The 26,848-nt window shown below is 41.2% G+C and overlaps 2 protein-coding genes across 2 annotated transcripts in view; both read left to right on the forward strand.

Moving 5' to 3' along the window:
• Positions 1-26,848, forward strand: part of LOC115686207 (probable polygalacturonase At3g15720) — a 48,048-nt gene that overhangs the window by 669 nt on the left and 20,531 nt on the right. Inside the window, exons 3-6 of the mRNA XM_056318909.1 lie at positions 256-337; positions 642-750; positions 1,304-1,417; positions 1,557-1,797. Of these exons, the coding sequence (XP_056174884.1) occupies positions 256-337; positions 642-750; positions 1,304-1,417; positions 1,557-1,796 (545 nt within the window). The 3' untranslated portion in view covers position 1,797. The remainder of the gene's footprint in view (positions 1-255; positions 338-641; positions 751-1,303; positions 1,418-1,556; positions 1,798-26,848) is intronic.
• On the forward strand, positions 17,663-25,646 carry LOC115663921 (L-type lectin-domain containing receptor kinase IX.1-like). The gene is made up of 4 exons (XM_056318908.1): positions 17,663-18,005; positions 23,190-23,638; positions 23,737-24,450; positions 24,547-25,646. The coding sequence occupies exons 2-4, from the start codon at positions 23,209-23,211 to the stop codon at positions 25,413-25,415; spliced, it is 2,013 nt and encodes a 670-aa protein (XP_056174883.1). The 5' UTR covers positions 17,663-18,005; positions 23,190-23,208; the 3' UTR covers positions 25,416-25,646.

Raw genomic sequence — 26,848 nt, forward strand, 5'->3', positions numbered from 1 at the left:
ATATTGATTGAAATAATCAGTCGATGGATAACGTTTTCATTACCAACACCGATTTTTGTCTGACCATTTTTCGTGGACGTGGGAAATGTTTAATTTTCGTCTATCCATTTTCGTAAGTGATGCGAGTGATCGTTTGTCGGGATAATGTTTTCAAATCGTTTATTTAACGCGAAATAAACGAAGCCTTGTTGCTCAAATTTCCTCCATTCTGCCGACTTTCCGACTACCCTGATGATCTAACGACATCGCGTGCAGGTGATGACTGCATTTCCATCAAGGGCGGGACCTCGTTCATCGACATCGCCGGCGTTAAATGTGGGCCCGGCCATGGAATTAGGTTTGCCATTCACCCTCATACGATAAATCCCCATAAATTCTTCGTATATTCTGCACTTCAAACCCAGAATCCTCGGCCCGCCATTCGGCGTGCTGTGTATAAAGTCGGGATAAATCCCGTATACAAACCACGCCGCATGTATCGGAAACAGGCGATTGCCAAACAATCGAAACGAAGTATATAAATGGTGCTTTAGTGTTACGATTGTAACCTTTCAAAAATGTGATTTGGTAGCCCTTTTGTCAATGGCATTACTGAAGTCTTTTTCTTACTGAGTTGAGTGCATCATATGAATCAATTGCAGTATAGGAAGCCTTGGATACGAAGGAGCATACGACACGGTGGAAGAAGTCAATGTTCGAAATTGCGTGATCAAATCAGCTCAAAATGGTGTGAGGATCAAGACATGGGAGGTTGGTTGTTATACATTACTAATTAATAACGACATTAGGCATAATTAGACTTGTCAAAATGGGTCATAAGCCCATTTTTTAATCTATATATTAGTAAATGGGTCTTAAATGGGTATAAACATAATATAAGTGTTAAATGGATCGTAAATGGGTTTACGACTTATTTAAACTCAACTCATCTCTCTCGCCCTCACTCAATTTCACGCTCACTTATTCCGCACTCTCATCTCAGTTTAGGTATGAGTTTTCATAAATTGAGTTAAATACAAAAGTGTTTTAGTAATATGGGTCGAGTCGGGTATGGATTGGGTAAAAGTTGGGTCGGGTATAGATCATTAGATTTTCATTACAGGGAAATAGGTCAAAATGGGTTAAATGGGTCTATTTGAGTCGAACCATTTCGACCCGATTAAAACCCGACCCGATCCGACCCACCTGTTTTACAGATCTAGGCATAACACAATATACTCATAACACGCAAATTCATGATTGTATTAATTTGCATTATTTTCTTTTATACTGAGGTTAATCATCTTTATTTCATATCGTGTAGGGTGGATCTGGCTATGTTAGGGGTATCCATTTCGAAGATATCATCATTTCCAAGGCTAAAAACCCGATCATAATCGACCAGAACTATTGCGATAATCAAAAGCGTAGTTGCAAGGTAAACACCATGCTTCCAGGAAATGCTTGCATGGCTCATTAGGGATATAATTGGAATCATAAATTTACCTATGGAAAGAGCATTAAGACACACCAGAACTCGTAATCTGCGATGCGTCTCATTCGAACCCTGATTGCAGGTGGCATCGCCGGTGGTGAAGGTAAGCGACGTGACGTATCGAAATGTGAGAGGGACTTCGTGGAACCAGCCATCGATCACCCTGATGTGTGCGAGAGGGACGGGTTGCACGAACATCGTGCTGGACCACATCAACCTCAACTCTGCAGAACCAGGGGAGAAGAGCTATGCCGAGTGCAAGAACGTCGTCAATGCCACTTTCACCTCGGTCGATCCTCCCGTTTCTTGCCAGACTTCGTAGGGTTAATTGTTGTAGGTTATGGGACCCGTGCAATAAATTGACCAAGGTAGTTTAATCAATATGGGTTGTATTGTTAGTTTGATCAGACTTATATGTGTTTGGTGGTCAAGATGATGAATACGAGTTATGTAATTCGTGAACGGACCCAAAGGGTATAAGAGTTGGCGTTCCGGTGAAACTATTTTCATACCCTTTTTACTTTTTTTTTTGTCTGTCTTATCTCTAATTTTTCTCACTATCTGACTTTTGATTTGCCTCTTACAAAGCGCGGGAGTCGAACCCCGAACCTGTGATACTAGCATCCCTATCCCCCTAATCCTTTTATCCGCAGGGCCACATGCCTATTGGCATATCCCTTTTTACTTGAAAACACACCTTTTTGAGTCTTTTTATAAGAACATTAGTTTTGTTGACTTACTTTTTTTGGTAGAAATAGAATTATAACATCAATATAAACATAAGTACGTGAAGAAAGAGCTCTCCAAGCAAGGTTGTCGGCAATGCTTTTGCTGTGAAAATGGATAGAGCTAGAATTATAGACTTAGTTTTCATAATTGTTAAAAAAAAGGGTTAAAATCACGGAAAATCCCAAATTAGTTTACACGTGATAAATTTACCCCCAAAATATTTTTTTTACCACAAAAAACCCTAAATTGATATATTTGTGACAAATTTACCCTTCGTTAGTTTCCGTTAAATTGGATTTATACTACGAAAAACTACAAACCGGTACACGGTAAAATTTAACGAAAACTAACAAAGAGTAAATTTGTCATAATTGTACCTGTTTTGGGTTTTTTATGGTTAAAAAATTAGTTTGTGGCAAATTTGTCACATGTGTATTGGTTTATGATTTTACATGGTATTAATCCTAAAAAAAATCTTATAAGGTGATTGGATATTAATTGGCAAATCATTTTTATTAATGAGTTTTAGTGTCTCAACTCTAAGCAATTTCATTAATGATGTGGTACTTCTATTCATATATTAACAGTCACATAAGCAAAGATTGAAAGTACGAGTAAAGTCTAAGAATCGCATGATTACGAGCAACCAATGAAATTAATAGTTGGAATTTTTAACTTAAATAGAAAAAGATGAAAACGAGAAATGCACAAAATGAAAATTGAGATGTACTATGATACTTTATTTAAAAGTAAAAATACCAGATACCCTCCTCAAATTTTCACTCTATTACCACTTTATCTCCTTTATTTTTTACAATACCGTTCTGCATCTTAAGACAAACCACACTATTTAAAGAACCAAATTACCCTCCCTTATAAAAAAAAATCACCTTAATTCTAAATTGATCGACCACAAAGCCATGGCAAATCTCCAAAGCCCAGTCTCTTGCAGCCACCACCACTCGCACCCGTCGAACAAGGCTGCCTATCACAGGCACTGTGGCATTGCTCTCCGGCGCAAGCCCACCATCTCTCTCTCTCTCTTGTAAGGATCGTGAAAGGGCATGGCGACCTCAGGTCTCGATTGTCAAGGCGTCCGCGACCTCAATTCGAGCTCACCCAATTTGCACGACCTCAAATCCAGGTTGTCCATGGCTGATGACGACCTCAGATTAAGGTTGCCATAGGGGCGACCTCATAGGCATTACCGAAGGTCATACCAGCTCCCGCATGAGGTGAGAGAGAGAGAGAGAGAGAGAGACGGCAAAAAATAGGGTGTAGGTCGGTAGTCAAGGCAAAGGCCTAGTATGGTTCATGTTCACCTCAGGGCTGCCCCATTTCGATAAATGCCTTGATCGACACTCATAGTTTCTCTCGAAATGTGTATGCGACTAATGATAGGTAGCCACACTCAGTACGGCTCGTCTCGACATGAATATATAGCTAAATAGCAGTTTGACGTAGTTTTCTTGTTTTGTGTTTTTGTTTCCTTTTCACTATGATGAGGAACTCCAAACTAGTGTGATTAAAAGTCAATTTCTTAAAAGTATTTTGATAACTTCATGTGTTATGAAAGATTTTGAAATTGAAACAACTTCTACACAGAATCGATTGCATTTGACAGTTAGAGGTCATACATGTGTGTCCCTCAAACAATGACTAAGTCAATCCATGGTTAAAGATGTAAATTGAAGATGTAAAAGGAAGAAGTCTAACATGTACCTATCAAAGGTGGATTATACAAAGATTGTATAGCATGTATTATTAGATTTCCACTTTTTACTAAAAAGGAAAAAAAAATTGTGCTGCAATTAAAATGCATTTAAAACTTGCAAAAAGTGCCAATGGGCATGTGGCCCAGTTGATAAAGGGATTAGGGATGGGGATGCTAGTATTACAGATGCAGGGTTCGACTCCTTTTGCTCTATAAGAGGCAAAACAAAAATTAGAGAGTGAGGAGAGTTAGAAATAGGATAGACTAAAAATTTTTTTTTTAAAAAGTGGAGTTTATGGAGAGTAATTGATGGAAAAATTGGTAAAATAGGATCGCGCTCTTTGCTAAAAGAAGAAAAAGGGACTCGAATCATTTCGTTTGGTGGAATCCTTTGATAATTACATTTTTATATCTTTTTATTAAAAGAATAACAAAGAGTTTAAGTCTTTTTTTTTTGTTGACTTGACACTCGTCCTCATGGCAACTCTACTTTTATATACAAAGAACTACAAAAACTAAAAATAATCAAACAAAAAAAAACAGGGATTATATGGAGTCAATGTGGAGTAATTAAATTTAATGCATAGATTGATAAGTGGACTTTCAGTAATTGTCAAAACAAGGAAAGAAGGATTCGAAGCACTTCCTTTTGATTCTTGTAATAAAGAAATATATAACGAAAAATAAAGTCAACTAAATTAATACTCGTAAAAAGTAAAGTGGATTTGGCAGGGAATATTCTTGTAACAGTTTGCAGTGATTAATGAAAGAAAAAATAAAGGGTCAAGGGAATTTCGTGCATTGACATTTGTCATAGGTGGAGGCACATCAGATTGTGAGTGAGATATTCACATAATGCGATTGATTGTGGTAAAAAATATCCCCATCCACTCTTATTCCATAAGGGTTAATACCGCAATAAACCCCAATAAGACAAATTTATCTAAAACTAATTTTTTGACCACAAAAAATCTCAAATTGGTATACCTGACACAAATTTACTCTCTATTAGTTTCCGTTAAATTTTACTATCAAATTGCTGAGTTTGATGATATGTGGCATTTGACGGGTGTGCCAGTTTGGGATTTTACCCATTTGTTTGTTATTGATTTATCAATTTGTGATTTTTCGTGGTATTAAATCAATTTACTGGAGGGTACATTTATCACAAGTGTACCAATTTGGGGTTTTTTGTTGTCAAAAAATTAGTTTGAAGTAAATTTATCATAAGTGTACCAGTTTAAAGTTTTTCGTGATATTAACCCATTCCATAATGGTAAAAGCATTTATAAGCATAAATAAATACCATTCTTTCTCTAAGTCATTGAGTCAACTGCATTGACTCTACATTGTTTTTGCTTCTTGGATTTACGAGCAAAAATGAGCTAACTACAAAGGTTAAGCACAAAATCTTGTTCAAACTCTAAAAGCCATCTCTCTTTTGGACTAGGCTTACATCGGATACCAAGGCACATATCCAATGTGAATAATGAAATTTTCAGACAATCACACTATATTGGATTTGATCCTTCGACATTTGGTTTTTAAGTAGATCGATAATTCTCCTGTAACTAGATCCTCCGGAATCATGGTGCCATAAAGTGTTGCATTAAGTCTTGCAACGAGTGGATCGGTAAATGAAGGTCTTCTTTGGAACGACAAATATGCTATTAGATAAACTTCTCATTGATGTATCGTTTCATCAAGAACAGACTTAGAAAAAGGAAAATTTATTAAAAATTTCTGAAAATATGATTTAACTTTTAGGCATGCCACGAAATAATAAAAAGTGACACAAAAAAAGTTTAAAGGAAAAGGCCCGACAAGCCAAGTTAGAATTGCTGTTAGATCATATTACGTTTTGGGAAGTTGTAAATTTTGCCTTCCATGGTTCATTCTCCTGTTTACATCCTGAGACAAGTCCCCCAATTATAATCTCCAGAGGAAGAAGGAAGAGAAAGGGCGTGTACTCCGGCTTCGGACCCGTCTTGTCTGTACGTTAGGAAGCATCTAAAAATCTCTTGTTTTCTCCTCGATTACGACAACGGCAAGACACAGTTTTAGTCTCCTCTCTCTATCCTCAACCCCATCTTCACCAGACTCCGCTTGGGAGAAGAAAAGCAGAAGCGCCAAAAGTTGTGTACGGAGCTCACTTTGGTGTCAAAAGTTTCAAACGGATCACTTAAGTGCTAAAAGTTGTGAAAAACGATCACTTAAGTGCCACATCGCCGGAAATCCGACATGGTATTTTTTTATTAATTTCTCAAGCTGATGTGGCTCACCGGAGGCTGATGTGGCATTTCATTTCTTTTTTTTTTCCTTTTTTTTCTTTTTTTCTTTTCTTTCCTTTTCTTTCTTCTACCTCGCCCGGAGGAAGGTGACGCCTCGGCGAGGCCGCTGTGGCCTTGGCAAGGGCTCGCCTCGCCAGATCCGGCGAGGCCGGCCCTCGCCGAGGCCACGACTGCCTCGCCGGGCCTCGCCCGGTGGAAGGCGACACCCGGCGAGGCCGGCCCTGGCCGGTGGCTGGCCTCTGGCCACCGGCCATGGTAGAAGAAGAAGAAGAAGAAAGAAAAGAAAAAAGAAAAGAAAGAAAAAAAATCAGAAAAAAATATTTAAAAAATTGAATTATACACGTGGAAATGCCACGTGTCATTAAAATTTAAATATAAAAGCCACGTATTAAATTTGATCGGAATTTCTCGCCGTTGGCACTTAAGTGATCGTTTTTTCTCCGATTTGGCACTTAAGTGATCACCGGCGTAAACTTTTGGCACTTAAGTGATCCGTTTGAAACTTTTGGCACCAAAGTGAGCTCCATACACAACTTTTGGCACTTCTACTGTTCTTCGCCTGACTCCGCTTTTATTGCATTTTGCTAAACGGAAATTTCTGATTTTGGCAGGGATTTTTGGCTAGCATGGTGATTTTATGTGTAGCCTCGACAGGCGGTTGGAGCACGTAATGCATGCGGAGACGACCTCAGCATCTTCCATGTGTTGAATTACGGTGCCGAAGGCGATGGCCAGTCCGATGTTGCCGATGTAAGTCCCTTAAAATTCATGCAATTCTCATGCACACATGAATCTCATAGAATCTTGATTGTTTTAATTTACCCTAGTCTTCTATCGCTAAGCTTTTACCTATTTATGATATGCGTAGACTCGCGAATAGGTACGCCAACACTAAAATCGCGAAACTTTTGGGCGATCTTTTCTATGTCCATGAAATGAAATCGTCCAGAGCGAATCAAAGTGTATAAAAGCAATGATTGCTCGATTCTTATCGAAACCGACAACTCTCTCTCTCTATCTTATTATATGAGTTTTGATACTCGAGAGTTCTATAGAGGTAAAAAAATTTCTGATGGTGAATCTATGCATTATCCTCTAAGACTGACCTAATTAGCATTTTAGATAACTTAATGTGCTTGCATGCGATGTATTTATCTAGAGATCGCCATGTTTTTCTAACAAAATAGACTAGGAATATCTGAGCTTGCCAAAAGAAGTTGAGAGAAAAAATGGGTCCAAGCTAAATTATGGTCTCAATATGAACCCGAAAATCTATTACCAAATTACTCCGAGGAATAACATACTCAATATGAACATCATACGTACGATCCACTTTTTCTTTACCTAAAATTATACGAAGGATTGACCTAATGCTCGCGTACCCTATCAATATGCAAGAGGTTGTAAGTTCGATCCCTATCATCTCATTCCCTTTGTAATACCTATCAAACCCTAAAACCACACTGAATGAGAGCTACATCATTTGCTTTATTTTTCTTCCTTTTTTTCTTGGTTTTTGTTTATGTATATTATATTAATGACGCATTAATATTTTTTTGTGGGCATTGGAAGGCCTTTTTTTTTTTTTTTTATCTTGTACTACTCTAACTCTCAACTTATTATCAGATTTTTGTCATATCTCCTTGCAGAGCGTGGGAGTCGAACCCCATAACTGAAACTAAACGTTCCCACCTCTAACGCCCCTGAGAAGGTGGGAATTCGAACTACCCACCTTCTCTTTCTCATGTGAGAAGAGTGGCCACTGGGGCAACTTCTGGGAAATCATTCTTAGTCCGTCCCCTCCATTTTCATGGCCCTTGCAAGTCCACCGCCATCAATTTTCAAGTACTTGTGGAAAATTTAATTAATTGGAAAAAATAAAACAAAAAGAAGACACAAGAGATGGCCATAAAAAATCAATTATTATTTCTTGACCATTAAGATGGGCCGACTCGGACGAGTGAAATTGTTCTCGGGCTTGATTTGCCCACCTTGGCCGGTCCAAGCCCGGTCAAACTCACGTGAAAAAAATTAATACTTCTTGAATAACGGGAGAGATTTTAGGCTCGACTTGCCCCATCGATCGAGTTCCCTCGATTTGCAAAGGGTAAATACTTCTCATTATAGAAATAAAGAGTGCCAAAATATGTAATGTGAGCTTATTGTGATGCCGAAGCACGAAAGAAATTAGGCTAAACAGAAGAATCAAAAGATAACGAGGAACAAACTGTTCTCTCAATTGATTAACAATCAAAATATCCAAAGTCTGCTCAAACGAAATCCTAAAACAAGCTTATATATCCCCAAACCTAACCCTACTAGGTTTAATAAACATCAAAATGCAAAATTATGAAACTGCCATTTACTAAATTAACCCATAAAAAAATACTAAAATAATAGAAAAACCCATCTAAACGACCCCGAATCGCGAAAATCCATCGTTACTCACAACCAACGGTAGTGTGTATTGATCAGCACGCCGTTTCGCTTCAGCCTACCAAATTTGAGCTCAATCCGAGATCGTTCACTTCGAGCCCGTCGGTTCGTCTAGTCGCATAACGGGTCCCACCGATCCCCTAGGTGCATCATCCTCCCCTGCTAGAGAAAGATTCGTCCTCGAATCTGCTTCGCCTTCATTGTCGTCAATCTCTTCAGGATCTTCTTCCTCTTCAGCGTAGTAAGGTGACAAATCTGCTACATTAAAAGTTCCGGATATATTATACTTACCCGGCAAATCGATCTTGTAAGCATTGTCACTAATTCGCTCCAAAACTCTGAAGGGTCCATCAGCTTTAGGTTGAAGCTTGCCAAATCTACCCGCTCGAAATCGTTCTTTCCTAAGGTGAATCCAAACTAGATCACCTTCCTTGAAGACGACTCTTTTCCTGTGTATATCCACGCGCTGCTTATACTTCATGTTTTGCCTGTTGATATGATTATGGACTTGGGAATGCAGCTCTTTGATATGCTTTGCATGTTCTTCAATAATAATAGATTCCCTCAAAGAACATTGAGGAACGCACAATCTGTTACCTTTAAATAGGGAACCCTTCACGATCTGAAATTGCTGAAAAGGCTCCGTTTTGCTCTTCCTCCATATATCCCCAAAATGAGGATCATCAACATATAAATCTTTAAAAGTATCAAAGCCTAAAACTTTTACTTGCATCGTAGACAGCAAAGAGTGTTTTCTGCTCAATGCATCTGCCACACTATTTAGCACTCCCGCTTTATGCTTGATGGAAAAACTAAAAACTTGAAGGAACTCCACCCACTTCGCATGCCTTGCGTTCAATTTGTGCGGCCCATTGATGTATTTCAAGGCTTCATGATCAGAAAATAAGATAAATTCTTTCGAAATAAGATAGTGCCTCCAATGCTCCAAACTCCTCACAATAGCACAAAATTCTTTATCATAAGTTGAATACTTCCTTTTCGCCTCATTCAACTTCTCACTAAAGAATGCTACAGGTTTACATTTTTTACTCAGGACACCCCCAATACCAACACATGAAGCATCACAATGCACCTCAAAAATCTCATTAAAGTCAGGAAGCACGAGAACAGGTGCTTTAGTCACCTTCTTCTTTAATAATTGAAAGGCAGCTTCTGCCTCCTTAGTCCACACAAATTTACTTCCTTTCAGATAATCCGTCAGAGGTGCAATAATAGTACTGAAATCCCGAACAAATCTCCGATAAAAAGACGCAAGCCCATGAAAGCTACGTACCTCATGAATATTTTTTGGAATCTCCCAATTTGTAATAGCCTCAACCTTAGCTGGGTCCATCTGAATGCCCTCCTTGGTTACTATATATCCCAAAAAGGTCACACGATCAGTTAGGAAGTGACACTTCTTGGTATTAGCATATAATTTCTGTTCCCTCAATGTCTCGAACACCCTTCTCAAATGCTGCAAGTGTTGATCAGTCGATGCACTATAAACCAAAATATCATCGAAATATACGATGACAAACTGGCCAATAAAAGGACGAAACACCTGATTCATCAGTCTCATAAAGGTGCTCGGCGCATTAGATAACCCAAAAGGCATCACCATCCACTCATACAGACTTTCTCGAGTTTTAAAAGCGGTCTTCCACTCATCTCCAGGACGCACCCTAATCTGATGATATCCACTCCTCAAGTCTATCTTCGAAAAGATAGTCGCTCCATACAACTGATCAATTAAATCATCAAATCTCGGGATAGGAAAGCGATACCTGATCGTGATCTTGTTGACAGCTCTGCTATCCACGCACATTCTCCACGACCCGTCTTTCTTAGAAACCAACAAAGCTGGCATTGCACAAGGGCTCATGCTTTCTCAAATTACACCGTTTTCTAATAGTTCCTGCACTTGCCTCTGCATCTCCTCATGCTCCTTAGGATTTATTCTGTAAGCTGCCTTATTAGGTATAGCAGCTCCTGGAACGAGATCTATACAATGCTGAATGTCCCTCATGGGTGGCAATCCAGGTGGCAATTCCTCTGGTACGACATCAGCAAACTCCTCAAGTATAGGCAGAACTTTTGTTGAAATTTCTGGACTATCAAGATTCTGTTCCATGACTACAACAGCAAAAAGCTCTGGGGCATTCACCGCCTCCTCCTGGAACTCTGATTTGGAAAGCAGATTACTTTTCCCTTCTTTTCTCAAATCTGAAGGACCCAGAGTAATGGTCCGACCATCCTTCTTGAAGGTGTACGTATTTTTGAATCCGTCATGCTGTGTTTTCCTGTCAAACTGCCAAGGTCTTCCTAACAAAATATGACAAGCATCCATTAAAACTACGTCACCCCACACTTCATCAGTATATTTCTTCCCAATCGAGAACTGCACTAAACATCTCTTGCTCACTTTTACCTCATTCCCCTTCCTAAGCCATGACATCTTATATGGTTGAGGATGTTCGACAGTTTTCAACCCCAACTTTTCTACCATAGTGGTAGATATCACATTCTCGCAACTTCCCCCGTCAATTATCATACTACACACCTTTCCCCTACTAGTGCACTTAGTATGAAAGATATTATGCCTGAGCCACGATTCATCATCCACCTCAGCAATATTTAAAACCCGACGCACAACTAAAGACTCACCAGAATCGGCATAGACAATGTCCTCCTGATCTGGATCCGCATCTTCTTGCTTTCCATCAGATTCATCATAAGTTGGGTTTTTATCAAAAGTTGGATTATCTACAAGTGTCACAAACTGTCGGTTCGGACAATCATCAGCAAAATGCCCGAGTCCTTGACACTTGAAACATCGCTTGCCTGCAGCTTCTCCCCTGCTAGATCCAGCACTACCCTACTCTCCTTTTGTTGCAGATTTTGAACCAGTGCCCTTAACTGCCGCCGGGGCTAAAGAACTCCCTGCTTTCCGTCGAGACTCTTTATCTGACCACTTGGAACTGCTGCCTGACCACTTAGAACCACTGCTAGACCACTTGGACTTACTGCTCTTTCTTTTAAACTGCCCCTCCACCTTTAGGGCTAGTCTGCATACATCCTCATATGTCCAATACTGCTGTAATTGGACAACATCAGAGATCTCATATCGCAGCCCTGCCAGATATCGAGCAATCGTCTGCTCGTCTTCCTCCGCCACATCACAACGCATCCGCAATCGATCAAATTCCTCTGTAAATTCCTCAACTGTTTTATCACCTTGCTTGACGTTATGATACTCGATAAACGCCTCTTGCCTATAATGGGTAGGCAAAATTTTTTTTTGCAACAACTTTTTCATCTTCTCCCAGCGATCCATCTTCGGCTTCCCCTCTCTAGCGCGTTGCTTTTTCATGTGTTCCCACCAAATCGAAGCATGTTTTCGCAGCCTAATAGCCACTAACTTCACTTTTTGCCTCTCAGTTAGGTGTTTAAGATCAAAAATCCGTTCTACCGTATGTAACCAATTAATAAACTCATCAGGATGAGCCTTACCATTAAACTCGGGAATCTCGATCTTCATCCCGAAATTTTGAGAAGAGCGCTGATTTCCAGGTCGTACTCCTCGATTCCGCCCCTGGTTCAGAACCCCGAAAGGGTTTACGTCCTCCTTTTCATCATTGGATGGATCCTCAGATTCTGCTTCTTCTTCGGATTGAGCGTCAAGCCCTGCCTCCGCAAGACGTCGCTCCAAATCCTGGATTCACCTTCTCTGTTCCTGAATTTCTATATCTCGCAGGTCTCTCAGACGCGGCTGTTCATCTGCATCAGGAACGACTCCACGCCCCCGGCCTCCACGAGCACGCTGTCTTCGACCACCTCGATTCTGTTCAGCCATTGATTCAGATAACCTATGCTCTGATACCAATTGATGCCAAAGCACGAAAGAAATTAGGTTAAACAGAAGAATCGAAAGATAACGAGGAACAAACTGTTCTCTCAATTGATTAACAATCAAAATATCCAAAGTCTGCTCAAACGAAACCCTAAAACAAGCTTATATATCCCCAAACCTAACCCTACTAGGTTTAATAAACATCAAAATGCAAAATTACGAAACTGCCCTTTACTAAATTAACCCATAAAAAATACTAAAATAATAGAAAAACCCATCTAAACGACCCCGAATCGCGAAAATCCATCGTTAGTCACAACCAACGGTAGTGTGTATTGATCAGCACGCCGTTTCGCTTCAGCCTACCAAATTTGAGCTCAATCCGAGCCCGTCGGTTCGTCTAGTCGCATAACGGGTCCCACCGGTCCCCTAGGTGCATCATATTGATTTGCGAGTCCCGGCAATCTTTACTAATTGTTTTTATTGATTTATCAAATTTTGGGGACTAAAAAGTATAAAAAAATAAATAAATCCAAAACGGGTTTTGGGGAATATTACGACGCCTCCCGAGATAGAGGAATGGGAAAACTTTGAATCTGGAAGCTGGATTTGCTTTTCAGAGATCACCAATCTGACGGTGGCTAGGAGCGGGGGTGGAGTCATCGACAGTCGTGGTCACATCTGGTGGAGAAGAGTCGAGAAGTCCCATCTCCTTTCCCATCATAACAACCACCCTTGCCCCTTGCCAAAAGCCCTAAGGTCAGACAAGTCTTTTTCATTTTCTTTTTTTTTTCTGGAAAATATTTTTCTTGTTTTGCTACCTTGACCAAAAAAATAAAAAATCAAAAGTAAAAGTAGTGGGACATCAATTGTCATTTAATTCTACAATAAATGAATTTTCTCCTATGATGGAGCACATATGTCAAAGATTGCATTTTTTTTTTGGTTAAAGTAAAATATTGCATTTACATGGCTTCTTATCGAGCCTAATTCCATAAAACAAAAACCCTTAAACTTTAAGTCTAGTTTCAATACTACCATAATTTGTTTTTGTATAAACGAAAATCCCAAATTTTAGGTCCAGTCTAAATTTTCCCTGAACTTTTCTTTGTCTAAAAAAACCCCAACTTTGGGTTTGGTCTCAAATCTACTCGGAAATTTTTTTTGCCCCAGAGAAAAATCAACAATTTTTACTCTAATCCTCAATCTATCCTCATTAGCCCTCTGTCCAAAAATTGTCGTTAGTCATCCCTAATTTTTATATCCTAGAACGGTTTCATTTTGGAAATAATTTTCCATGTCTCATTGCTCATGTGGATGTGTTATGGACGCGGAAATGCCATGTCAAGTTTAAACTGGATTACGAGGGTAGATTTGAGAATAAATTGAAAGCTGGTATATTTTTTTAGATAAAACGAAATTTGGGATAGATTTGAAACTAGAACTAAAGTTTTAGATTTTTGTTTAGACAAAAAGAGTTCAAGGTAGAATTGAAATTAGACCTAAAATTTGGGATTTTTTTAGGGAATTAGGCCCTTCTTAATATATACCAACCAACCAAAATGGGAAACTAAAAAATGTTGCAGGGAATTAGATGAAGACTTCCATTTCCTTGCGAGCTATTACTTAGTGCACTGGATGCATGTAAGTCCGGTATTCTATCATCAATATGACGTGCATTACCGGATCCATCATAACCGTTGATCATGCGGATCTCAATCGGGGCCATCAATCTTGGTCTAATCAAGAGTTTCTCCCTAGATGGGCCTGCCGAGATTAAAGTTCGCACCGCGTTGGGCTCACGGGGCACCCGGTGCACCCGAAAGGTTTTCTTTGTTTCTTAACTTTTTTTTTTTTAACTCTTTTGTCTTTTCATGGGTGAAAATTTGCAGGGAATGTCCTTCCTCAAAATAGAGAACCATGAACCGAGTGGACTCACCCATTTGGACAGCCCAAAGACCCATATAAGACTTCACAACTGTACTTCTGCATAGGGGTGATCGGTTCCCAGTCCGGTCCGGTTCCGAGTGGAACCGGGAACCGGACCGGGAGAACCGGTTCCCAATTTTGGGAACCGTGGACCGGACCGTTTGGTCCTAGGACCAGGAACCGGACCGGACCGTCAGTCGGTCCGGTTCCGGTCCGATCCAATAGAACCGGTCACTTAGGATTTAGTTTTTTTTTGGGTCAAATATTTAGGGTTTAGTTCACATTTTACTAATTTTTATCAATGAATTTATATCAATGAAGTTCACTTAGAGTTTAGTTCACATTTTACTAATTTTTATCAAAGAATTTATGTCAATAAAGTTCACTTAGGATTTAGTTTACATTTTATTAATTTTTTTGAAGAAAAAATATATCGGTCCGGTCCGGTCCGGTTCCCCCTTGGAACCGGGAACCGGACCGCCCGGACACCGGTTCCACTTTTAGGAACCGGGAATCGGACCGGCACCCCTTAGAACCGCCCAAATAGTGTCGGTCCGGTCCGGTCCGGGCGGTTCCCGGTTCGGGCGGTTCTGTTTGCACACCCCTACTTCTGCAAACCTCACTGCCCTCCAATCCACGCCCCTGAAGACAGCCCCAACACCGATGGCATCGCCATTGCTGCCTCAAGCCACATCCAAGTCCACAACTCCACCATCAGAACTGCTAAAACTTATGCAAAAAAAAAAAAATCGATATTTAGGCTGTGTTTATTTCGTGAAAAATAAATGGTTTTGTCCTAAAAATTATCACCGGTACCACTTATAAAAATAGATGAACAAAAAAAGTTCATTGTTCACAAAACTATTTAAATATAAATTGATGTCAATAATTAAAATATTTTTTATTGAATGATTGTTTCGAGTCATGCGAATGATCATTTTTTAGAATTGTCAATTTTTCCCGGAAAGAAACGCTACTCAAATTTCCATGAATTTGTTGACTTTTTTACTATCCTATTGATCGAATGATAATGAGAGCAGGCGATGATTGGATTGCCATGAAGGGTGGGTCCTCGTTCATCAACATCACTGGCATTCACTGTTCAAGGGTGGGTCCTCGTTCATCAACATCACTGGCATTCAATGTGGACCTGCCCATGGAATTAGGCTTGCCATTCTACTCCACATGCTAGATCCCCATAAATTCTTCCCGATCTTATCCAGTTCGACCTAGAATTCTCAATCCATCGGCCGTTTGGCGTACTATCTATGAAGTCCTGATAAATCCCATGAACAAGTCATGTTGAATATATCGAAAACGGAGATTGCCAAACAACGAAAATGAAGTATAAATGGTATTTTGGGTGCGTTTGTTTCATGAAAAATATCACGTTTCTGAAAAATATTTTTCGAGAAATCATTTTTTAGAAAAATGGTTAGTTTTTCTTTGTTTGGTGATTTGTGATCGAAAAAGTTTTCTGGTGTTTGGATCTCATTTGGAAAATGATTTCAAAATGCATTTGTTTCGCCAACCCGCACTTGTGGGCTTTCGCCGAGGCCGACGACTAGCAAAGGGAGGAAAAAGGAAAAAGAAAAAGAAAGAAAAGAAAAAGAAAATAAAAAAAAGAAAGAAAGAAAAGAAAAAAGAAATTAGTATCAAATTCAAGATGAGTAATTTTGAAAAGTGCTTTCACCTACTTAGATCAGGGAATTCACTTTCCTAATCTTATACATGAGTGTTTTCCTTGACTGGAAAGTATTTTCGGTTGATTTATCATTTTCGACGAATCAAACGGGTGAAAGTCGGGAAAACGGATTTCCGAAAAATACTGTCTCGCGTTATGACTTTAACCTTGCAAAAATGTAATTCGGTACCCCTTTTCCCAATGACATTATTGAAGTCTTTTTCTTACCGTGTTGAGTGGATCCAAAATCAATCCTCGAGATTGCGTATTCAACTCAACTGAAAATGGTGCGAGGATCATGACATGGGAGGTCCGTTAGTATACATCAATTTTCACTAATTAATAACAAAATTAAGCATAACACGTCGTGCTTTTTTACCCAAATTCATGTTTGCATTAATTTATTTTATAGTGAATTAATCATCTTTATTTTATGTCGTGTAAGGTGGATCTAGCTATGTTAGGCGTATCCATATTGAAAATATCACCATTTCCTACGCTCATAACCCGATAATAATCGACCAGGGCTATTGCGACGATCAGAAGCGCCGTTGCAAGGTAATAACGTATGTTTCCAGTTAATGCTTGCATGGCTTATTAGGGATCTTTTAAACTGTTGATGTGTGCTCGTGCGGCTGAAATCATAAATCTACACATAGAATGCATTAAAACAGTAGAACTCGTAATCTACGTAGTGTCTCATTCGAACCGCGAGTGCAGATAGCATCATCGGTAGTGAAGGTAAGTAACTTGTCATATCGAAAAGTGAGGGGGGCTTCGGGGAACGAGCCGTCGATCATGCTGGGGTGGGCTGGAGGGACGGGTTGCGCGACATTGTGATGGAGCACATTGACCTCGACTCTTCGGAACCTGGGAAGAGGAGCTACGCCGATTGCAAGAACGTCGTCAATGCACCCTTTTTGAGCCATTTCACAAGTACATTTGTTTTGTTGACTTTTACTATTTTGGTAGAGCTAGAACCATAAAATCAATATAACCGCAAGTACATGAAGAAAGAGCTCTCCACGCAAGGTTGTCGGCGATGCTATTGCTGTGAAAATGGATAGTGCTAACACTTGAATTTTCCCGATAGAGAAAATTTTGTTAATTACGAAAGATTGCAAAGACTCGGATCAACTCAGTTTCATCGGGATTTACTCGGCCCCGATAGAACTCGACCCAATCCGGCCATAGTCCGTGCCCCTCTCTCTGTGGCCAAAATTTCCATGCCGCAGGACACGTTCCCATTGTTCAAAATCCTTCCTATTCACAATGATCGCTCGGGCGTCTATTTCTTGAGATGGTGGTAAGTGGCGCAATGGTACAAAACCCTAGAGTAGAGGACTAAGGCGTCTCTTTCATTCTCGAAGGTCGTCCTGCGTCCTACTGAGGGGGGGGCGGGCGGCGGGCGCAAATGGAAAAACAGAAAGGGTGCTTTCTTCTATAGTGGCGTCACTTTGACGTTGTTCGAAAGGAGAAAAGGACAGCACAAGGAAGAAAGGCCCACTTGTCATTCCAAAAAAATCTTGGATGGAGAAGGAGAGCACGGTTTTTCCCCAGGCGATTCTCCTTACTATTATCCTGGTCACTTTCCATTAGCCAGCAACCGCCACCAGTCTGCGGTCACTGGCCACCGACGAGCTTCCTCGTCGAAAGAGAGCAAGAACAGCGAACATGGACTGATCCTCGCCGTCGCACGGTCACCGTTTCGTCGTTATCGTCAGTCCAGCTATCACAAGAAATGCTGTGTTTTCGGGCTGTGAAGATCCGAAGCAAGCCGTACGTGTTTTGAAGCTTCATCGCTGGCCGCGCACTCTCACCGGCGGCGACACTTCTGGGACCCGCCTCGTGCAAGGTTGACCGGCAACCGCAACCGAGAACTCCTCCTTGACGAGGTAATGTTGAACCCCCTGCCTTTCCCTCTTCTGAGTGAAACGCCGAGACTCGGTTTCTTCAGTTCATGCTCGCGTCGGATCTGAATAAGTTGGTTGTGTTGAACTCGAACATTCCTGAGCGATTTCTTTCGAGTCTGGATGTGAGTTCGAGTCCCGAAACGGTCAATACTTTTTCCTCAATCCACGTTCATAACCCGTTCTTATAAGAATCCAGTGCAAGTTAGTTTCGTTTTTTCTGTATAACTCGAGAGCACACTGGCCCGGATTAAGTCACCTTAATTGATTTTCAAAGGGTTGTTTTTGGGGGGCATCATCCGTTTGCTCTTGGGTTCTATGCTCCCGAGGTCACCAACGGCGTTTGTCGGCGAGTTGATGATGCCGTGTTCATGGCCCGAGTGTCGACCACTATGTGCATCTACACCGGTTTGCTTACGGCGTCCCCTTTATCTGCTTGTCTTGACCATGCCGTGCATGCGTGAATGTCAAAAGCGGTCGATGATAGAGGTGGGTATTGATGGCCGTCCGTCCCGGGGTAGGTAAATCCGGTGGTGAGCGTAGGCGATGCTCGGTTTAAAGGTTCGGAGGTGTAGATCATGGACGAAACCCCGTTTCTTTTTTGTGCTCATAAATGGTCAAGGTTTATTGTAAAAGAACAGGGGTTGGAGTTCTGGGAGAAGTAGGAAGTGAGATTGGAAGAAGATGAGAACAAAAGGAAGAGGATAAGGGTGGTGTAGGAAGTGGGGCTTAAGTGAGATTTTTTTTGACAAACTTGGACTTGTTTAATTTGGGGAGTTTAGGCCCAATTAGGTATTGATGATTGTTGGGATTAAATTGGTTTGATATATTTGGGCTTAGTTCTAGTTGTAATTGGATTGGTGATTTTTGGGCTTGAATTGACTTGATGGATCCGGGCTAGTAGGGGCTTGGTTGATTTTTAGAGGAAATTTGGGTTTTGAATTTTTAATGGAGAGAGGCTTAATTATGTGAAGCCCATGCCTAATCCTACACGCGGGTAATAATTTTTTAAAGAAAAAGTTTTAAAAATTCGAAAATTAAGAAAATCAGAAAATGGCCAGGACTAGAAGCCTTGATTAGGTTGTTAAATCTTAGTAATAGATTTAGTTTAGTTTCAGTTGGGTAACATAATTTTTAGTTTAGGGGTTTTAGTAGTTACTCTTAGGAATATGCAAAAAAATCAGGAATTGCCCGGAGCCGAATCGGACCCGCCTAAAACCGGCGGTTCCCAGTTCAAATTTATTGGAACTAGTGAGTACCGATTCGATTCCCGGTTCTAGATGTGGAGCCCCAACCAAACCTGACGACTGGTACATATATATAATTTTTTTAAAATTTTATGTTTTCATATCAAAACCCTAGTTTCCTCTTCGTCTCTTTCCGTCTGTCGCCTCACTCATCTTGTGATCTCCGTATAGATTCCTCAAAATCATGGAGACAACTCCTACCTCAACATAGTTTCTAAGGCTACGTCCATCTCACCACCTTCTTCTCTTCCATCAAAAATATTATGAAGGAGTAGCAAGGCAAATGACATTTTCTGTAACTTTTGCCGGTAACATTTGGCCTATTTTGAGTTTGTAAAAGGTTGATGTTGGAAAGTGATAAGCATAGGATATTGAGAAGGTGCCTTGGATGACCCAAAGAACCCAACCTTTCAAATACACTTCTCCCACAGCCAGCCTTGCAGCTATTGGAATAAAAGCATACACAACCAAATCACAGCAAAGGAAGGTGAACTGCTCCGCTTTGGACATATGAACTGCATGAATTTGTTGGGGACATTTTGACCAATTCCATGGACCCACCTGCGAACTGAACTGGACCAGTGGTTTGGTTCCCAAGTGGATTATGGAATCAACTGCCGGTTCCCGGTTCTAAATTTTCGGAACCAGTTCTTAGTGAGCGGTTTCCAATAAGTCTCACCTTGAAACCGATCACCTCTAATTACTTGTGGTATAGCTTAGGCTTTAGATAGATTAATCTTTTAGGTAAGAAATTGAACTTAATTTGAACTTAGCTCATGGGGTTGCCGTCCTAGGGCGTAATAACAAGGCCATGTGTATTCTATGCGTGGTGCTTCATTGAGTCTACTATCCTACACTTCGCTTTTATTGCATTGATTGTGATTGTCTACTTTTATGTGATTGTGCAATCATGCATGGATATCATTTAGTGGCATAGTTAATAAATATGGTCAAAGATTGCCCGAATCATTTAGGTAACAAACCAATTAAGTTAGGGTACTGAAAAGACATTAGTTAGACAATTAGTGTAATCAAGTCCTTAATCCTATCTCTGATTGCTCAAGAAGTGAGGTATCCTCCATACCTCACTTGGCTCCTAGCCTGCCCTATAGGCTAGTGGCGACTCCTAATTTTGTTTTTTGGTCTAAAGTGGCGACTCATATTTAGATTAGACTTCATTGATAGATCAATTTCAATCGTAATTTCCCAATGTCGAGCAAGGTAAGGGTTTGGGAGAACCCGCGTCAATTGAGGACCGATGATCCCAAACTCGACATTACCTCTAAACCTGTCATCTCTGTGACATGCCCGTCGAGAGGGTCGCAATAGATAGTGCTAGAATTATAGGCCTTTTTTTTTTGTATGTGCTAGTATTTTAGACTTGATTTGCAGAATTATTAAAAAGAATCTTGTTAGATGATTGGATATTACTTGGTACATCGTTCTTATTAGTAAGTTTTAGTGTCTCTAGCCAGTAGTACGCTATATGCAATTTGAGTAATCAGACAATGATGTGGTACTTCTATTCATATATTAATAGTCACATAAGCAAAGATTGAAAGGACGATTGAAGTCTAAAAACACATGAGTACGAGACAACAGTGAAAATAATAGTCGGAATACTTAACTTATATAGAAAAAGATAAAAAGGAGAAATGCACAAAATGAAATTTGACATGTACTATGATATCATATTTAAAAGAAAAAAATTTCAAATACCCTCCTCATTTTTCACTTTTTCACTCTAATACAACTTTCTCTCGTATATTTTTTTGAGGAATAGTATATTAGGAGTCTTAAAACTTGTTACGAAAGTGCAATTAAGTCCGAAAACTTTCAAAAAGTACAATCAAGTCCTGAAACTTATTAAATTAATGCAATTAAGTCCTTTTGTTAACTCCATCCTACTTGGCTAACATAAAATGCCGATTATTATTTTCTCTTTCTTACGAGCACTAGCAGTGATGTCACTAAAACATAAAACATAGAGCTAAAATGGTATCGTTTTGGTCCAAATCTTTCTTTCTAAACCCAAATTTGAGTTAAATTAGATTAAAAATAAAGGCTAAATTTAAAAAAAGAACACAAAAAAAAAAAAAACAGGCGAGGGCTAGCCCTCACTACTATCATGCCACTATCACTTGAAAATGCCCAACGATGCCCGATTACCCTTAACCAGGTCTCAGGCTCACGGCCACCAGATCTTGAGTCGCTACCCCTTGCCTGTGGTTCAGAGGGTCATTGGGCATTGTTCAGGCGTCAGGCGCGAGGAGGGCCTATAGGATCTCGCCTTGTTTTTTTTTTCTTTTTCTTTTTTGTGTCTTTTTTTTTAAATAACCTTTTATTTAAATTTTGGATTAAAAAGAATTAGATTTGGACCAAAACGACGTCATTTTAGTCTTATATTTTATGTTTAGTGGCGTTAATGTCACGTTCGACAGAGAAAATAATAAAAAAAACAATGTCGGTTTTTTTTCATTAGTCAAGTTGGATGGAGTTAACAAAAACACTTGATTGCACTAATTAATAAATTTTAAAACTTAATTGCACTTTTGAAAGTTTTAAGACTCAACTGCACATTCGTGATAAATTTTAGGACTCCAAGTATATTTATACCTTTTTTTAAAATACCATTCTGCATCTTAAGATAGACAAATTATCCGAAGAACCAAATTACCCTCCCTTACAAAAAAAATATCAACCTAACTCTAATACTATCAACCACAGACTCATAACGAATCTCCATAGCTTTGCTCTCCGGCACAAGCCCACCTCTCTCTCTCTCTCTCTCTCTCTCTCTCTCTCTCTCTCTCTCTCTCTCTCTCTCTCTCTCTCTCTCTCTCTCTCTCGTGTAGGGATCGTGAAAGGGCATGGCGACCTCATGTCTCGGTTATCAAGGTGCCCGTAACCTCCATTCAAGCTCACCCAATTTGCATGACCTCAAATCCAAGTTGTCCGTGGTTGATGACGACCTCATATCAAAGTTACCACTGGGGCAACCTCACAGGCATTGTTGAAGGTTGTGCCAGGTCGTGCATGAGGGGAGAGAGAGAGAGAGAGGTGCTACAAAACAAGGTGAAGGGTGGTGGAGGCCATGGAGACAAATGTTACGTTTGGTTTAACTTTCCCAAGGATTTTTAAGCCTCCGAAACCCCTTCGGAAAAAAGTGAGACGTTTGGTTCAGCTTTGGGAACTTCTTTGGCCAAATGCTAGCATTGATAAAGCTGAAAGCTCAAGACAGCTCCCCACCCACTTTGGCTTTTAGCATTTGTGGAGGCTATTTATAGGGTTAAATGATTTTTTTTCCTTCCAAGACTACCCTCACCAATTTTTTCATTTCTGATTTTGCCCTCGTTGTTACTGTTTATATTCTTTGCGCGAGGGCGGCTAGTGAGGCCAGATCTCGCTGGCATGAGGCTGACAAGAGGCCGGGGAGGTCACGTGACCCAGGCGACAGTTGCTTTGTAATCATTACGCTGAAGTGGTCAATTGCGCAATGCAACGAAACATGTCATTTTCCAACGTGCATGGACGCATTATGCATTGACTAGGATAATAACAAAACCGCAATTTGTTCTTTTGGGCTTCTGCTCCACCTGCATCGACCTAAGTCGAAGGCCTCTTCAGCATGTCATTGAATAGCTTTCCGTCTCTATCATCTCCATCTCTTAACCAGACAAGAGATGGCATCTCTTCTAATCATTGAAAGTCAATTCTTGGGGGATGAAAGAACCATCGATCCGAATGCAGCCAAGAACAAGAATTCAGTTCTTTCCCCATCCCATCAGTCCACAGCACTCGCAACTTTCAATTGCATCACAATCTCTTGACTCGCGTCGCCGCCCAACACAACAAATTAGGAAGCAACCTATGATGAACCGTTCTATATATGCACCAACAATGCCTCATCTGGTGTTTGCAGGGTCTCCCGTGTCCAAACCATGTTCTTGCTTCTGATCCTGGTGTCGCTCTTCCTCAGTTCTCAGCAAGCTTATTCTTCTGCTTCCTCTTCAAGTCTTGAGCCTGCAAATTTCTTTTTCGCTTCTTTCTACGGCTCTTGCGCCGGTGAAGGGCTCATTTGCATGGGCTCGGCGAGCACGCAAGATGGGTATTTGAACATCACACCGGAGCTGGAGGAGCTGGGTAATTCAAGCCCGAATACGACAGATAAGGTAGGGCGGGTTCTTTATTCCCGGCCAGTGGTTGCTTGGCCTGCCATGATCTCCACCACGTTCACCGTCAGGATCACCACATTGCCGAATTCCACAGTCTCTGGCGACGGGATGGCTTTTCTTTTCGCGCAGGACAATAGCTCCTCACCACCGAACAGTTACGGCTCGTATATGGGGATTCTTGATAAGTCCACTCAAGGTACTTCTACCCAATCCATTGTTAGATGAATACGAAATCTGTGGACTTTGATGTAGATTGTTGATCTAAAAACAATTTCTCTTCGACTGAATATATAGGCGGAGTTGTTCGACAGCTAGCCGTGGAGCTGGACACCTACATGAACGAGTTTGATCCCGACGGGAACCACGTAGGCATAGACACGACGAGCACTATTAGCCCAGTCGTTGCCCAAAGCCTAAACAGCACAGGAGTGGACCTAAAAAGTGGAAGGGACATCAGAGTCAGAATTGACTATGACGGCTATAAACATAAACTCCAAATCTCAGTGGCGTATTCTGGGAATTCGCTTATAAGTGTTCTCAATCATTCGATCAGAATGTTGGAAACGGTCCCTAGTCTCGTGTATGTGGGCTTTTCGGGATCTACTGGTCCTCTTCCCGAAAGTCACCAGGTCATTAACTGGGCATTCAGCTCTTTTCCTATATCTTTGGAGGAGGAGCGGCTCAAGAGAGACAACAGGATCAAAACCATACTGGTTCTGGTTGTGCCAAGCGTGATGATGCTATCGTTCATCGTGATATGCATCTGCCTACTCGTTAAGAAAGCACAGAGGAAGAGAAACAAGAAGAACGCCGACATGGAAAACCAATCAAGGTTGGCTGCAAACGTTCCAAAAATGTTCACCTACAAGGAGCTAGCGAAGGCCACTCACAACTTCAGCAAGGAGAACCTGCTCGGCACCGGCGGTTTTGGAAGCGTTTACAAAGGGGTGATCTCAGATCCTCCGGTCGAAATAGCCGTGAAAAAGATCTCGGCAACCTCGAAACAAGGTCTGTTTCTTTACAAAGATCCTCTGTGAAAAAGTTCTCGATTTCACTATCTCTCAATTAACTTTAGGGCAATTTTTTCAACCTCAAATTCAACAGGTGAAAGAGAGTATCTGGCAGAGATATGCACAATTGGGAGGATGAGGCACAAGAACATAGTACAGCTCCAAGGTTGGTGCCACGAGGGGGAACAACTTCTACTAGTCTACCCATATATGGCCAACGGTAGCCTTGACCACTACATCGGCAAGCAGTCCCTCAGCTGGGAGACCCGGTACGAGATCCTGATTGGCCTGGCCTCGGCGCTACTCTACCTCCACGAAGAAAGCGGGAACCCTGTGGTCCATCGGGACGTCAAGCCAAACAACGTCGTGCTGGACTCCAACTACAATGCCTACTTGGGTGACTTTGGGCTCGCGAGGCTGCTCCAGAATGACTCCTCAGTGACAACCATGCTCGCTGGCACCCCTGGGTACCTGGCCCCGGAGGTGGCATACTCAGGGAAGGCCACACCGGAGTCGGACGTGTACAGCTTTGGGATGGTGGTCCTGGAGGTGGTGTGCGGGAGGAGGTCAAATGGGATCATGGAAGAGAACAATTTGGTGGATCATGTGTGGAGTCTCTACGGAGGAGGCTCACTCTTGGAGTGTGTGGATGGGCAAATGGAAGGCCAATTTGAGGATGAGCAAGTGAAGACGGCGCTGATAGTAGGGCTTGCTTGCCTACACCCGAACTCTGCGTCCAGGCCAACGATGCGAAAGGTGGTCCAGATCTTCCTGAACCCAGACGAGCCACTGATGGAGTTGCCCAAGTCCCGCCCCAGCGTGGTCTACGTGCCGGTCTCATTCTCGGGCGCGACCACCGTCGCCTTCTCCTCCAGGACCAGGTCCACCTTCTCTCCCTCACTGCGCAATTCGCCGCACGAGATAGAACTCGAGCATCAACAGGGGATGCTGGGGTTGCGCTGATGGCCACGAGAATTAAAGATTGTATCGGAAAATTCCACGCGATTCAGGTCCTAGTCATACAGGAATGAGTTTCACTATGCTACAATGTTGTGCAGGATGAATACTCTTTGAAGCTAGCTGTGTTGTATTTTACATTCCTCTGTGAATTCTACATCCTTACATGAACTAGGGAAACGCCAGTATGTACGTTGTTTGACCAAAATGATATCGAGCTGGAGTTGGTTCAAGTCAGACGCCCTCATTGTAGGAGTTACATGGAGCATACAAAGAAGGAGACCCACTTGAATGAGCAACGATTTACATATGTTTTTTTTTTTTTGGTAAGTTAAGTATTGTATAAACTTTTCAAAGCCATGCTTACAGGGACGGTAACCGAACACAAAAACCCCGCACATATAGCGACACCTTTATGTGTCCCAACAGGTGCAAAGGTATTACGGCTAGAAAAGGTATGAAAGCAGTACAAGAAGGTTTAAACATCAGCCAACTAACTATAGAAGTTACAAACAAGGACGCAAAAGCAAGTTATGCGAATATGGATGATGAAATGCCCCAATTAGTTTGGATCTTCCTGTTGCGGCGAGTGTCTTGAACAGGTTGCATGGATAACCCTCTATCCCGAACAACCTTTACAAGGTGATTGCACATGGCCGGTAAAAACAGGGGTTGGTTCCTAAAAAGGATATGATTCCGTTCGGACCAAATAATATGACATAAGGCGCCAAGAGAGAACCGAGCAATCCGATGTTGGAAGTTATCACCACTAATGAACTTGCTTGCCCATCGTAGATTATCAATCCATGGTTTATTCCGCCAGGAGAGATTGCAAGAGTTTGCCCAAAACAATGCAAGGGAACCCGTGCATTGGCACCCAAAAAATAAATGATCTATAGAATCCGGTCTACATTTACAGAATGCACAAAGTCCTTCCGGGATTCTGTTGTAGCTGAGTAAGACAACCTGAGTTGGGAGTCTATTTTTCGAGATGAACCATAGTAAAAAGGCATACCTTGGTGCAATGCTACGGTCCCGGATAAAGGAACTTCAGAACACTTTTGGACTCTTGGTTCTGATCAACTCCCAAGCCGTTGCTGTGGAGAATATCCCAGAAGAATGGCCTTGCCAAACGAACATATCAGGACTATCGACAATCGTGAGGAGCGGGTCTGTTCATGAATTGAAGATTTCCATGAAAGAGGATTCATCCCATGTAGAGCATAGGAAATCATGGACAGATGCATTTCTCGGGATGCCAGAGGAATAGATTTCTCTATTAGAGAAAAAGTCAGAGAGAGGGCCCTTAGGGTGCCAATTATCAAACCAAAACAAATCGTTGATTCGCATAGTTTTGGAAATTCAAGGCTCAAATTAGTCTAATGAAAGAAAAAATAATATGGGAAAATGGAAGACCCACAAAAAGCAAAACGACGTGC

Source organism: Syzygium oleosum, unplaced genomic scaffold (genome assembly GCF_021117445.2).
Source record: "Syzygium oleosum isolate NSW1041296 unplaced genomic scaffold, Sole_v2.1 Sole_v2.16, whole genome shotgun sequence".
Classification (NCBI taxonomy): Eukaryota; Viridiplantae; Streptophyta; class Magnoliopsida; order Myrtales; family Myrtaceae; genus Syzygium; species Syzygium oleosum.

Coding starts and splice junctions, on each gene's coding strand:
- LOC115663921 (XM_056318908.1), top strand. CDS start 23,209: ATGTTCTTGCTTCTGATCCTGGTGTCGCTCTTCCTCAGTTCTCAGCAA. Junction 23,639..23,736: donor TCTTGATAAGTCCACTCAAG/GTACTTCTACCC, acceptor CTGAATATATAG/GCGGAGTTGTTCGACAGCTA. Junction 24,451..24,546: donor CTCGGCAACCTCGAAACAAG/GTCTGTTTCTTT, acceptor CAAATTCAACAG/GTGAAAGAGAGTATCTGGCA.